Source organism: Heloderma suspectum, chromosome 3 (genome assembly GCF_057233095.1).
Source record: "Heloderma suspectum isolate Gila_16-S chromosome 3, 16-S_ref, whole genome shotgun sequence".
Taxonomy (NCBI): domain Eukaryota; kingdom Metazoa; phylum Chordata; class Lepidosauria; order Squamata; family Helodermatidae; genus Heloderma; species Heloderma suspectum.
In genome coordinates, this window is record NC_139460.1 from 201,370,462 (window position 1) to 201,385,410 (window position 14,949).

The 14,949-nt window shown below is 45.0% G+C and overlaps 1 protein-coding gene across 2 annotated transcripts in view; it reads right to left on the minus strand.

Moving 5' to 3' along the window:
* Positions 1-5,424: 5,424 nt before the first annotated feature.
* The window catches only part of GPRIN2 (G protein regulated inducer of neurite outgrowth 2), a 39,940-nt gene continuing 30,415 nt past the window's right edge, over positions 5,425-14,949 (minus strand). Inside the window, exon 2 of one of the 2 annotated variants that reach the window (XM_084845308.1) lies at positions 5,425-8,717. In XM_084845308.1, coding sequence (XP_084701434.1) covers positions 6,943-8,703 — 1,761 coding nt within the window. In that variant the 5' untranslated portion in view covers positions 8,704-8,717 and the 3' untranslated portion in view covers positions 5,425-6,942. The remainder of the gene's footprint in view (positions 8,718-14,949) is intronic. The other variant, XM_084845307.1, reaches the window with a different exon arrangement.

Consider the following 14,949-nt stretch of genomic DNA (forward strand, 5'->3'; position numbering starts at 1 on the left):
TCATCCAGCCTATGGAGGGCCACTGGGGGGCAGTTTGGCCCCCCACCTAAAACATCTTCCCCACCCCTGACCGAAAGCAGGTGACCAGCCCTTTTATGCCTTCAAACAAGTATGTGTAAACTCCACACCGCGAGCAGGACCATGCCCACTATCTCTGCTCTGGATCTCTCTGCATTCATCTGAAGGCCAAAACAGGGCCTAAACACATACACAGGCTCTGTGTGAACCATAGGGATTTGGGAACCCTGCAAAATGCAGCATCCCCAATCTTATGAAGAGAACCTGGGGGTGTACAGCACATAGGGTCTGTTCCTACTTTTGAATCAACGTATGGAGTTGGGGTAGGGACTGGATGCAATCCCTTGGTACATGTTGGGCCTACAAAGTTTTTGAAGGAGTAAGAAGACCTTGTGCCTAACATTATACAACATTTTCAGTGAATGCGTGAGAGGGAGCAGGATCCCATCTTCTGGCCATGCTGGTCCAGAATGCTGCAGCCAGACTGTTGACTGGGGCCAATTACAGGAACCCCATGACTCCCTTGTTACAAATTCACTGACTACCTATCTGTTTCCAGGCGGAATTTGAAGTCTTAGTTGTGACCTATAAAGCCCTATATACAGCTTGGGACAAGGCTGCCTGAAGGATCGCCTTCTCCCATCTGAGCCTGCCGAGGTCCTAAGATGTTCAGGAAAGACTCTTCTTTTGAGACCTTCAGAGGTGCGTTTGGCAGCAATGAAAAAAACTTCTTGGTGGCTGCCCCCTGGCTCTGGAACTCCCTGCAGAGTGCGGCTGGGTTTGCTCCCTCTCTGCTGTCCTTCCACTGCCAGGCAAAGACCTTTTTATTCAAGAAGGCCTTTGGCCTGTAATTTGGTCTGTTGAGTTGGATGCTGTTTTTATACAGTTATTGATGTTTTACATTGTGTTTTAATGCATTTAATGTATTGTTTTACTCAAGATTTATTTATGATTGTAAGCTGCCTCGAGTGCCATTTTTCTTGGTAGAAAGGTGGAGTACAAATCAAATAAATAAATACATAAATGTCCCTGATGCCCACGCACCTGCCAACTGCACCTTGAATGGAAGTGTGAAATGAGCCCTATGGGCATAGAGGCACACACTGGGTGGATTCACCCAGTCATTTTAACTTGTGCATGTTTTAACGATTAAGAGCGTTCTCTGTTCCTTTATTATTGCATTTATGTTGTGATCATTGATTGAACACCGCCCTAAAATTCTAAATAGAATGAAGGCAGTATGAAATATTTTTTAAATACATGTGTGTACATGTAGGCATGCATACACTGTTATATAACCCTGATCAGCCAGGATTCCTGATTGCATGGGGATCCATATCCATGATTCCAGCTACTGAGTATGCTACCCATTTGGTCTCTACAACCACCAAGCAGATTTTATAAAATCAACCTGTAGGTGCTTTTGTTTAAAGACTACCATGTTTTCTTTGTTTCTGTTTTCTGCCTTAGCAAGACACTCAGATAATGAATAGTTTTCATATTTCCACAGGGATTTCTTCCACTTGCTTGTCTGTTCATGCATGTCTCCATATAATGCACAAATGTATTTTCCTTGTGGAAAGGACAAGGTCCAGCCAATTAGTCTGCAAGAACTTCCTCCATTATAACCTTAACAAGCTGCACATACCCTCTGTTGGACATATTTTTCCCTTTTTAGTTTTAAGTATGCAGTCCAGGGTAAAAATTCTGTGTAACTCCAGAGCTTGCCACATGGTACTGTGAATATTGAGTCCTATGTCGAGTAGGCCCACTGAAATGAATTAGGCTTAAGTTAGTCACAACTCACTTAAGCCCCTTTCATTTCAGTGGATCTACTCAGTGTAGGACTAACATTGGATACTACCCATTGATTGATCTTAATGAATTTATTATTTTACTCTTTTTAAATTTTGTTCTAATAATGATGACGTACAACTACCTGTTTTTCGTGGACTGCAAGATATTATAGGCCCCTTGCTAGAAATATTGGATTTGTTCCGCAAATGAACACTAGGTGGCATGAAGACGCTTCTTCATTTAAAAAAAAAAAAAGGCGGCAGCAAAGGCAATTTAATTTACTAGCTGCTCTTGACCCAGATTCATTAAATTACACTGTCTTCAACGTCAATAGGGGAGACACACACAACATGTCAGCTTGATTATGCAGCTGAACAGACTGCCCTACAATTGGTGATAAATTGGTCACAGGGACAGTTTTTCTTGCTGAATTGTCTGTGATCAAACCCACTGCAATGGTTTCATTTCTGTTCTTCAATGCCACATTTACTTCACACGTCGCTTAAGGTGGGACGTGCTCTGCAATCTGTTGGGAGCCTGATAAGCACAAAGGTGACATCTGATTTGGCCACATTTTAAATGGGATTAAATGCATGTAAAGACTCAGGAGCTGCAGCTTGGGATTCTGCCAGCTCTCTCCATTGATCCTTCTCTGTGTAATATTTAAGAGGTGGAACCAAAATATCTAGGAAGTGCAGTAAAGAGTCTTCCTCTAACTAAGGGATAGGTAACTAGTGGCCCTCCGGAGCAGACTTGGGGGAAAGGAAAAGACGGGGAAGTTCATGCAAAACAATTATCAATACTTTCATTTATCATAATACACAAGAACAGTGCCCATTTCTGTGTGCAGCACATATGATCCCACAATTCACGGTAACTCAGCTTCATTGAGCCAGGGCTCATATCTGAAACTTGTTGGCTCAATCCTGGAACATGTGAATGCAGTAGGGATGTACGAAAGTGACTTACCTTTCGCGGATTATGTTGATGGTGGGGGGGAGGCGCTCCGTTCCTCCCCCCGGAATCCTCGAACGGCTGGCTGTGCTTGGCGGCAGCTCCGCAGAGCAGCCGGCCAGGCCAGAGCCATCCACAGCTGGATTTCCAGCCGCGGAGGGCTCTGGGTAAAAAAAACAAAAAACAAAAAACCGCATATGCAAATGACGGTGGCTACGGCCACCGCCATTTGCGTTCCATCTTTTTGGCCGACTTAATCTATGTAAATATTTACGTAGACTATGACGGCGAAAATAAAGGGGAACGCAAATAGCGTAGCGGGCGCTATTTGCGTCCCTTTTTGATTCCCCGTTTTAGCCTACGTAAATCTTTACGTAGGCTAAAACGGTTAATCAAAAGAGGACGCAAATAGCGCCCGCTACGCTATTTGTGTTCCCCTTTATTTTCGCCGTCATAGTCTACGTAAATATTTACGTAGATTAAGAAGGTAAAAAGAAGGAACGCAAATGGCAGCGGCCATAGCCGCCACCATTTGCGTACGCGGTGTTGTTGTTTTTTAAACCCACCCAACCATGATAGGCTACGTAAAGATTTACGTAGCCTATCACGTCTTTTTTTTTTTTTTTAAACCTAGCCATGATAGGCTACTAGGGATGTACGAAAATCACTTACCTTTCGGGGATTATGCTGATGGTGGGAGGGAAGGTTCCATTCCTCCCCCGCCCCCCGGAATCCTGGCCGGCTGGCTGTGCTCCGCAGCGATTCTGCAGAGCTGCCGGCCAGCTCCACAAGCAGCCAGACATCCGGCCGCTGGCTAGCAGGGACGCAAATGGCGGTGGCCGTAACCGCCGCCGTTTGCGTCCCTGCAGTCAGCCGTGATAGGCTACGTAAATCTTTACGTAGCCTATCACAGCTGACTTTAAAAAAAAAAACATGCGCGTATGCAAATGGCGGCGGCCATGGCCGCCGCCATTTGCGTTCCTTATTTTGGCACGTCTTAGTCTACGTAAACACTTACGTAGACTAAGACGGTGAAAATAAGGGGAACGCAAATAGCGTAGACGCTATGCTATTTGCGTTCCCCTTATTTTCGCCGTCGTAGTCTACGTAAATGTTTACATAGACTAAGACGTGCCAAAATAAGGAACGCAAATGGCGGCGGCTTTTTTTTGTGTTTTTTTTAAAGTCAGCCGTGATAGGCGACGTAAACATTTACATAGCCTATCACAGTGTTTTTTAAAATCTAGCCGTAATAGGCTACGTAAATCTTTATGTAGCCTATCACTTTTTTTTTTTTTTAACTGGAAATGGTGGTGGCGGCAGCCGGTCGGAAGACCCGCTGCCCCCGCCGCTGAACCGCCGCCAGAGCCGCTGCCGCCAGGAAGATCCACCCAAGGTAAGTCCCGTCCCGGGGTGGGGCGTTCCGCCACCGATTTCGGGGGGCCAAATGCACTGGCATTCGGCCTCCCCGAGGTCCGTGGCAGAACTTTCTTACATCCCTAGAATGCAGAGAAGAGTGCTCCTAAGAACAGCATAAAGCTCTATCACTTCTTAGCGACCCAATCTCCTCCCAACTTCACATATCTTGGATTAGAAGATGGAGAAGGCTTGAGTCCTGGAGCCTATTTTGTTCAGCTGGATGTTTATTTCTGTCCTCCTGGCCAGAAATAATCGGCTAGAGTGCCCAATTTGCCATCCTCCATCCTCCATCACTTACTGCAAAGGTGTATGGCTATACTTGCTTGAAAATGAGAGATGGAGAAACCAGGACAGATGGAGTTATTACATCCAGAATCCTTGCAGCACATCAAAATATTGGATGCAAAGCAGCTACCATGTGAGTAGAATCAGAAGTAATGAATCTGTGGAAAAAGGTGAATCCACTACTTGCCTATCTATCATTCTTCAGGAGGCACTCCGCTCCAGGTTATAAGCATATATCACACCTCAGTGCAAACTCAAAACCACCTATTGATCTAGCAATTATTATGTTGCAGAAAATATAACAATTCTAAAAGGCCATCAGGCGTTGTAAATTTGCAAAGAAAACCAAGTTTCTGCTTTCAGAGTCATAATTTAGAAAACTGCATAGGCTATTTGAACACATAGTTAATCACTGTGTTTGCAATTAACACTAAACTGTGGTTTAGCATGAGAACAAGCCCACATGCATGGGCTTGAGGAGTTCAGAAGCTTCCATTTTTGATTAACCACAGTGTAATGTTACATCTGAATCCTGAACAGTGGTTCACCTTAACTACAGTTTACTAAAACAAGCCAGCTTCATAAACCACAGTTTGAAGTTGTCTTGGTTTAATAAACTACAGGTAAGACTAATTGCAGTTTGTGCGTTCAGACGTAACGCTAAACTGCCGTTAGTCAAAAATGGAAGTGAAAACTTCCAAACATCTCCTTGCAACAATGCTGGAGGGGGAGCACACCAGCCCAAGCCTCACCCTTGTAACAATAAAACCATGGTTTAGTGTTAAATGCTAACGCAGCCAATATGTAGAAGAGTGTTAGGGGTTTTCCTCCCTAATTCCTCCCTTAAAACCCCTCATGCTTTAATCCCTTTCCAAAAGCCATAGAAAAAGCCGTAAGAGACACAGTATTGTAAATGCAAGCAGTAACCTAAAGACCTACAGTAAGCAAAATAAAGGAACAGCTGTTTTATTTATTTTTTTCAGCTAGCAAGACATTGAGCTCACTGTCTTGTTGTCCTTCCTCATCATGTTTTTGTCTAGTGGTCATCAGTTCAAGAGAATAATTACATTTAATGTCAGGAAAACAAAAGTAGCCATATGACAAAATGATAGGTTAACCCGAGGTTAAATATTCACAGTAAACCATCCATTTATGACTCATGTAAGTATCTCCGGTAACACTGTACATTTGTGCCTTGGTAATGGTGTAAGCACCAATTCCCTCAGGTATTTTGAAAGTAATTCCTCACAGCCAAAGAAACTGTTCCGCCAAAGTGCCCTGTCCACAAAACTATGCAATGATTTGCAATGCATCCAGTCTAGAGGAAAGACAGATTTATAGTACCCAGCATTGCCATTCAGTAAACCATCTAGTAATGAGTATACTAATGTATTGTGCCTTTTTCATAAATTGCTTAATGCCATTTGCATCTGTGTAAAAATTAAAAAATGGAATTTAGCTCTAGTATTTAAAACTACATGCATAATGTTATAGTAGGACAAAATGTAGGAAGCAAAGTTGAACACTAAGGGATACACAAATCAACCTTTTCCCTATATATCTTTTAAAAAAGATTTTCTACAATTAATAAATGTACAGGGAAGTATAATTATGTGCCCTAGGCTGTCACTCGTGCAGAAAAGGTAATCTTTGCTTGAAGTATGATTCAAAGCTAGATCATAAGGGTAGAGAAATACCATGTTTAAAATTCAGGCATTTCCAATAAACAATAATTGTTGTTGTTGTTTAATTAGCACCCCTGCTTTCTCTGAGCAGATCTACACAATACTCAATGTGAGGTGGCACAATTCTGGACTGCTTCAGTAGGGGTGGAGGGGAAGAGAACAGTATATTATTTGTTTATAAAATTTTAGTTAAAAGGTTTTTAGTGGCCTTTCCAATGTTGAAATTGGTGTACATAATAATTAAAACTCAAATACAGACAGAAGAGGCATGCCTTACAACCCTTCCCAAAGGCCAGAAAGGAGGGGATGGGAAGAAGAGCTAATTCCACAGCCTCAGGGCAATCGATGTAAATTGAATGCCCTCCCACTAAAACATCTCCGCCCCCCCTGCCAAAAATCCCCTTTCTAAATGTAGCGAACTAGCAAAGAGATCGTTCTCCCCCCGCCCACCCCCCACCCCTCATGTGTCAGTTTATTTATTACACACAGGAAGATTTGTATGTGGAGGATCAGTCAAAAATAAGAAACCCACCCCCTCTGCAATCTGAACGGAAACACTCCAGAACTCTACCACTTCATTCTAAGTAATGTGTAGATCAGCTTGCTGGGATATGAACTAAAAACCCTCCCTGGAGCCTCTGCTTTGTAGAGTTCTATTTTAGACCAGGTCACATTTTCCAACTCAGTTCCAAAGGGACTCCATACTGTGTACCAGCTTTAATGTTACAGTGTTTATTTGCAACTGTTTTATTTTTAAATGGGTCCTGCAGTCTCCTAGGGTAGTTTATTCCACTGCTGTACTGGAACGGGCACAACAGCCAGGATTTCTTAGACAATGCATCATTGTCCTGAAAGATGTTTTCTTTTCCTCTTTAGCTGGCAGTTCTTCGGTACTTTTCCTAGAGAGCTCTTCAGGTTCCATTTGGAACTGTTCTATCTGAATCTCCAGATGTTTCTGAATGGCCAACCCAAGAACTTCAGGATCAACAGCTGCCCCATAGACTTCCCACGTCATGCCTTCATCATCCCATCTCACTTCCCGCACTGGAGACTTTTCACCCTCTGCCTCTGGTTCCAGATTAACCTCTGGGAAGACATGAGGGTGGCCTTCTGCCACAACAGCAGGGCTTGTTGCCACAGACTTACATTCCTTTGTTGGGAGGGTTTGTACCTCTGCATCTTTGCACTCAAGTGGAGGCTGCAGTCCCCAGGTAAGGTCATTCATGGAGGTCATAGTCCATGTGTCCTTAGTCTTCATGACAGTGTGAACACCATCTTGGTGGCTATTCAACACCACATATGTCATCTTCCTTTCCTCTTGGGTCCTGCTTGGTTGTAAATAAGGCTGAGTATGCACCATGTGCTCCCCACGCACACCACAGCATCTCAGTATGCGTTTTGCATCCAGACCCGATTCACTCACAGATGACACCAGTTTTGGAAAGGTGGCTGTTTCAGTAGCAAGCAAAGACGGACAATAATCCCGGTTTACTTGTTCTTTCCCTGATTCACTAACTGAGCAAACCAAACGTGGGATGAACTGAACAGAAGGTATTGGCAAGGAATGACAATAGGCTGGAATGGTGCCCCCCTCCTGCCTTATGTTATAGGGGGCGGCAGTATTGTTATGAATAGCCATCATACCAGGTGGGTACATACCAGCTGAGAAGTTATTATATACAATCCCACCTTGAGCATACATTGCCCTGTTTGAGAAATTATCTTCAGGCATATGTGATCCAAGGACAGTTGTGCGATATGCTCCAGGATCTGTAAAAACAGAAACACTGTGCGATACAGCACCATTGTCAAAGACGTTAGCAGGCACATTTTGGTCTCTAGGCAAACTTGGGACCCAAGCCAAATGACTTTGAAAATCTGGGGCATTTTCATACAAGTCTGATCTGTACTTTGATCTTGGAAAAGCTGTGTTGCCTGCGGAAGCATCGGAGCTGCTGTTGGAACTCATCTCAGAGTAAGTGGCACTTGTCTCCATGTGGGACGTGGAACTCTGTGGCTTACAGCTACATGTTAGGTCAGAAAGGCTTCTCTGAACTGCCACTCCCAGTCCTTCCATTCTGCTCACATCTTGCAGATTCGCACCATAGGCTGAAGACATATTCTGAACTGTGCTGCTCTTAATATACGTTCTGGGGTCCATCCCTTCTGCAGAGGCTGGGGGCTGGTCAATGCATAGAAAGTGGCTAGCACTTTTGGTGGTACTCTGCATGCTGTCGCTGGGAGACACGCAGCTCACAGTTCTGACAGCGAATGCCATTTCCGAGTGGGTTGAAGACCATTCTAAACTAGGTGTGCTTCCAACATTGGTCTCCCTCACCTGGGCTTGGCAGGCGGAACTGCTGAGACTTTTCCGGAGCTCCTGTTTGCTGCTCTGTCTTTCCTCAGAGCCCACTCGCCCAATAGCCGCCAGATGTGAGGAGCTCTTGGAGAGAGCGTGGTAGTTTACACTCAGAATACCGCAGCAGACGGAGTTTAAGGTTTCCTGAGGGGAATGGGTATGCAGCTGGTGACTGTTAGTTGCCATGGCAGATGGGTAGTCTATGGGAGGAAGAGACAGACAATTAAAAGCAGTTCAAATGTTAAACAGCTTTGATCAACTGCTGAAATCAATTCATATCCTTGCATATCACAACTCAGAACTGTAGTACCCCCTGGCCATTTTAATTAATAAAAAGCTGCCATTTTGTAGCCTACAACTCCCATGATCCCTCACCATTGGCTATGCTGACAAGAGCTGATGGCAGTTGTAGGCCAAAACATCTAAAGGGCCCCACGTTGCCCACCCAGTTGTAGGGGACCGACACTTCGGTTTCAGGTGAAGTCCATCCCGTTTTCTCATGCTTCATTCGAGTAGTATCTCAGATCTTTTAAATCTTGTTTTTAGCTGCTTTAAAAAACATTTCCCCCTCTTTTGCTGTTTATACTGTGCTATTTTCTGCTGTTGTGTTTTATAATTTTTACTGACACCATTATTATTATTTATCATGCATTTCTTTGAAAGCCTCCTTGTGGAGTTTTAAAGCCAAAAGTTGGTATCTAGTTTTTTCAGTCTATAAATGAACGAATGAATAAAAGAGTGTCCTGACATACAGTGGGTAAAACTCCCTGGCATGGAGATAAAAAAAGGAAAAGCTTTGCTTGCTTGCTTTCTGCATGTCAGGTAGTTGTTAGGACTAGTACATGTGAAGAGCCAATATGGAAGCTGCCAACCCTACCAGAAGCTTCTAGGTCACCCCTGGCAACCCATTAGGGACTTGATATGTAGGAATCCCTGGGGGGCTCAGGCCACTTGGCCAATATAGCCTTGGATTTACAGCTTTTGCGCCGCTTTACCAGACAAAAGCCAGTGAAGGATTTACAACAGACCCACCTACTGTGCCCTCAGCTCCAGCGGTGTAGTGGTGGCAGGTCACACCAGGGCGTCGCTCCGGCACTTTTTTTGAAGCCAGCCCCCAGCCGGGTTGCAGTCTGCTAAAGAAGGAGGAGGGAGCAGAGGGAGTGTGGGCGGCTGCCTCTTGGCTGCTTCTTGGTCTACTACACAGAGCTGGCCAGACAAAGGGAGTGAGAGAGGGAGCCTGAGGGAGCTCTGCAGCCTCCACTCCCCCCCACCTCTTCTCCTCAGCTCTTGACTTCTCCACCCATCCCTGCTCCGCACCTGCGCGCCCCCGGCGCTGCCCTGCTGCCCTTGTCTCCTGCAACACCGGCCACCCGTTCAGGGCTGCTGCTGCTGGCCATGGCAGCAGCGGGGGGGGGGGGGCACTGCCACCATTATTTACTTATGGGGCAGGGCAGGTGGCTGGTTTGTGCCAGTTGTTAGGATTTATCACACAATCCTATGCATGTTTACTCAGAAGTCAGTCCCACTATGTTCAATTGCCAACTGGGCTTTCTCCCAGGTAAGTGTGCGTAGGACCGCAGCCTTAGCTGCCTTCCCAAGATCTCTGTGAATTTAATTCGAAATGAACACCCATTAGATTGCACTGTTAATTCTTGAACATTAATTTCTACAGCAAGCAGAATTGCCAAATGCAACCTGCTCGGTCAGCTACACTTTTTGGTACAAGGCTGGCATGTATCTGGGCAGATAAACCCTGGTGGAGGGGAGGGAAACAGAAAAAAATCAGTTGGGAGGAGAGAAGAAAGAAGGTGTGGGGGCGCGCGCGTGCGTGTGTATGTGTGGTTCAATCCGGCTGGTTGTGTGGACGTTTCTGTTGCGGGATGGAGAGAGATAATGAAGGAGCTTAGGAAAGGCTAATGGGTAACGTTGGGGCACTAAGGGAGTGTGCAAGGGGGCTGTTTAAATGAGAAGGGATCTGTCCATGAGGGCTGAGTTGACAGGGGGACGCTTCCATAGAGTATCATATTTTGAAAACCTAAAATGTGTGTGTGTGTGTGTGTGTGTGTGTGTGTGAGAGAGAGAGAAAAAGATTAATCCAATTGAAATGCCACTGCCTTACTCTCAGCTGCACTGTTTTTGGATCCTAGTTGATGGTTGTATATCTTACAAGGTTGTACAATCTTAGAAGGGGCATGGCTATGAGGGAGCGTGGCTGTGGCTGTCAAGAAGGGACCCTGCACTTCTGAGTTTGCCACTACACTACTGCTCAGCTCTCCCTCTATACCCCTTCCCAGCCTCCCTTCCCCCTTTTCCTTGTGGCACAGCGCTAGGCCTCAGACAGTGTAGGTTGCTCCCTGATTTGAAGATGAAGGTGGTTTCAGTATTTCAGACCATGTAAGGTCTTAGGAGCATCCACTTGGCCCAGTCTACATATGCAGGCACACAAGGTGTTAGAACGCTGAGCATCTAGATTGCGGGTGGCGATCTTTTAAAATTCTCCTCCACATTAAAAATTAAGAAAACTGGGAGAAAGGTTCTATCTAGAGTTGTGTGCAAATGGCCTCTCAAAATCTTCCACCATATTTGTGAGCAGAGAAATTCTGTGGGCAGAGGAAGGAAAAATTCTCCAACAGGGCTCACCATTGGCAGGGGTTGTAGCACAACTGCTTTCTTTTTTCCTAAGCGTTTTTTTTTTTTTGGAGGGGGGAGGGTTGCATTGCAAGTGGCAACAGTATCAACTGTGTTGGCAGCCTGGCTCCCATTTTGCATCCTCCACAAGGCCCCATACCTTGCATAATTCTGGGGCATCGTGGGGAGGAGAGGGAAGGCAGCCACCACACCTCAAAAAAGATGAAGAACATTTGGAGAAAATTCTGCAAACTAGCCTTTTATATCTAAAAGGGGATTTAAAAAAAAGGGAAAAGCTCAGAACTTCTGAGACAAATGTCTTCTGATAAATTTTGGCTCAGCTCTGGTTGTAATTTTTCAGGGTTCAGCACCTTCCCCAGGGTCTTCCAAACATTAAATTTCTGAGGGATTATTGTGGATACATCTTGTCTCTAACACAGGTGCTTATAATACCACTACTTCCCTGAAAGCCCGGAAGCAGGTGTGAGGGGGGCGGTGTTGGGTGCAGCTCCAGGAATGAGGCAGAGCTAGTGCTCTGTCAAAATCTACCCTGAAAGTTTTCTTCCCCCATGAAAAAGGCTTCTATTTTTCTGTTTTATTCTCAAGGCATTTTATAATTTATTTTGAATTTCTTTGGGTGGTATTTTGAGTATACCTAATCACTGCGAGATGACTGAGGGTGCTTTGTGTTTTTTCTATTACACATCTCTCCATTGCTCTGCAGCCTCCCAGGCTGCCTGCACTTCCTGCTCTGAAAAAGCCCTATGAGAGGAATTACCTCAAGATGTCTTCCCCTGGGTTTTAATTGAAGTGTGGGAAGCTGAGGAGGCTACAAGCTGCTGGAGAGTTGATTCCACAATGAAAAACAGGGCAATCGCATCCACTCTTTGGCCACCTCGTAAGCAAAGTACGCACAAGAACCCTGAACCCAGCCCATGACAATTTCTCCAAATTTTTCTTCTCCTTTGAATTTCTTTTCAAAAATGATTTATTTTCTAGCAGCTTGAATGAATATGATCAAAAAAATGTAGGAGAAAATTTCAGCACAGCACTAGTTCTATTCCAGCCCTTTGCCAACTGTACTGGTTTTCTATTGGCAGGGAGTTTTTAATATCCAGGAATGTGTTGTATTCAGGCACGGTGAATGAACTGTGCACTGACCCCTTCAGTACAGCCCAGCCCCAGACTGCCCCCTCCAGGCTCTCCTTTTGCTTGGCCTAGGAAAAGAAAGCCTGATTTTCGTAGGCCTCTTTTTTGGTAGAGTCCTTCCAGGGAACTGTATATAAACCTGGTAATGTAACAGACTTATTATCAACTCCTGTGTGGAGCATGAAATCAGTCTTCAAGGCTCTACTGAAAACTCAGGGATCATACAAATCCTCCCCCCACCCGACACACACACACGCGCGCGCACACACACACACAACTACAGTCTAAAAGCAATGCAGTCCATTCTACCAGCACATTCTGTTGCATGTGTAGTAAGCCAGGCAAATTCTGGCAGCTGGCCAAGTCACTGGTTTTATTTACTGAGTGACTATTGTCATTGACAATGAAAGGGCCCCTCTTTTGAGGGTGAAAGTGGAGAGTGCAAAAGCTGGTTTGAAACTCAACATTAAAAAAACTAAGATCATGGCATCTGGCCCCATCACTTCCTGGCATATAGAAGGGGAAGAAATGAAAGCAGTGACAGATTTTATTTTCTTGGGCTCCAAGTTCACCGCAGACGGTGACTGTAGCCATGAAATTAAAAGACGCTTGCTCCTGGGGAGGAAAGCTATGGCAAACCTTGACAGCACAGTAAGAAGCAGAGACATCACCTTGCCGACAAAGGTCCGTATAATCAAAGCTATGGTTTTCCCAGCAGTAACATACGGCTGTGAGAGCTGGACTATAAGGAAGGCTGAGTGCAGAAGAATTGATGTTTTCAAACTGTGGTGCTGGAGAAGACTCTTACGAGTCCCCTGGACTGCAAGGAGGTCAAATCAGTCCATCCTGAAGGAAATCAACCCTGACTGCTCATTGGAAGGACAGATACTGAAGCTGAAGCTCAAATATTTTGGCCACCTAATGCGAAGAGAAAAGTCACTGGAAAAGACCCTGATGCTGGGAAAGATTAAAGGCAAAAGGAGAAGGGGACGGCAGAGGATGAGATGGCTAGACAGCATCACCGATGCAATGAATATGAACTTGAGCACACTCCGGGAGAGAACGGAGGACAGGAAGGCCTGGCGTGCGATGGTCCATGGGGTCACGAAGAGTTGGACACGACTTAACGACTGAACAACAACATGTTACTAGATGTGCGTGCCAAAGGGCACTAATCTCCGTGCTTCTTAAAAATACACACACAGTTTCTATATGTGGCTAATCAAGCACAGCATCACCATACAGCAGTCTCAAGCAGCTGCTGGACTCCGGTCAGGACCCCACTGCTGATGCCTGGCCTGGACCCACTTCTATAACATAAATTTGGTGCTCAGCAGCTGGGCCTTAGAAGTCGCCACTTCCCACAATCCCCAAGAGCAATGCCATAGGGGCATTGTGGGAAACGTAAATGGTGGTTTTCTACCCAGCCCTAACTAGCATGCTGCCACTACCAGGTAAGCCCTCCGGGGTCCACTGAAGTAGGAGGGAGCCCATCAGTGGGCACCACCTTTGCCGAGGGCTCCTTTGAACAAAGAGCTGGCCCTGTAGATCAGGGGTGGGCATAAAGTAGATTTCCAGATGTCTTGGACTTTAAGTCCCAGCATTCCTGACCATTGGCCATGCTGGCAGGGCTTCTAGGAGACCTACTTTCTTTCTACCCCTGCTGTAAAGAATATTGCTGCTATTATGGCGTGTGTGCGTGTTTGTGTGTATGCTCTTATAATAGATTCCTTCGTGGGTGGGGAGTAATTTAATCTTGAATGTATGCAAGAGCAGATCGGGTTCTACGTTACTTTTGTCTCTCTCCCCCTACTGCAATGGCACCCTGGGTGGTCTACCAGATCTCAGTCTTTGCCTAAGTCCTATCAATCCTCCTAAAATCGCCTGTGATGCCATGCTTCTCCTTATGCCGGCTCCTACTCACTCTCCAACCCACACCCATGGCTCCAGATTCAGAACTGGGGGTGGATGGGGAGTCAGTCCACAGTTAAGTTCCAGTGTTAAGGGGTTCAGAAGCAGTCCAAATGTTATGAAACAGGCTGCCCAGCATAAAAAAGGAGTTAATGTCATTCCTCAAAATGGTGTTTACATCTGGAAATCTGGAACAAATCTGCATTTGGACACAGCAAACAAGAAAATCATGCCATTTGAAGTGGATATGTTATGACTTATGAGATCAATATAGTCAGACAAGCAGAGGAAGGATTAGGATAGAAATGGAATTAACATCCACTGTTTTTGGCTTAGCTTCAGAAGGGGATCTGGAATGCTTTTTCTAATTCCACTGAATTGCTTTGCTTGAAATCAGCAAGAGTGTGTGAGAGCTTTCCCTATGAGTTATGATGAAAGCAGTGACCTACTTAATACACTAGTAAATTTAGCATCTGGACATTATTAGATATTCTGTGCCAATGTGGTGGGAAATTACTGAAAACCTCCAATTAAAAAAGAAATGGAAAAACTGAGAATTACCTGCGTGGTTTTAATTGCAACTTCGGAAACAAGGTATGTAGATGAAATTCATATTAAATCATGACAAATTGGGAGGAGGTTTTCAGAACATGTGGCATTTTTATATCATCATCATCATCATCATCAAAGAGCTTAGGAAAGCCCAGCATGAATGACAGTAAGAATATTTGGTAAAATACAAGC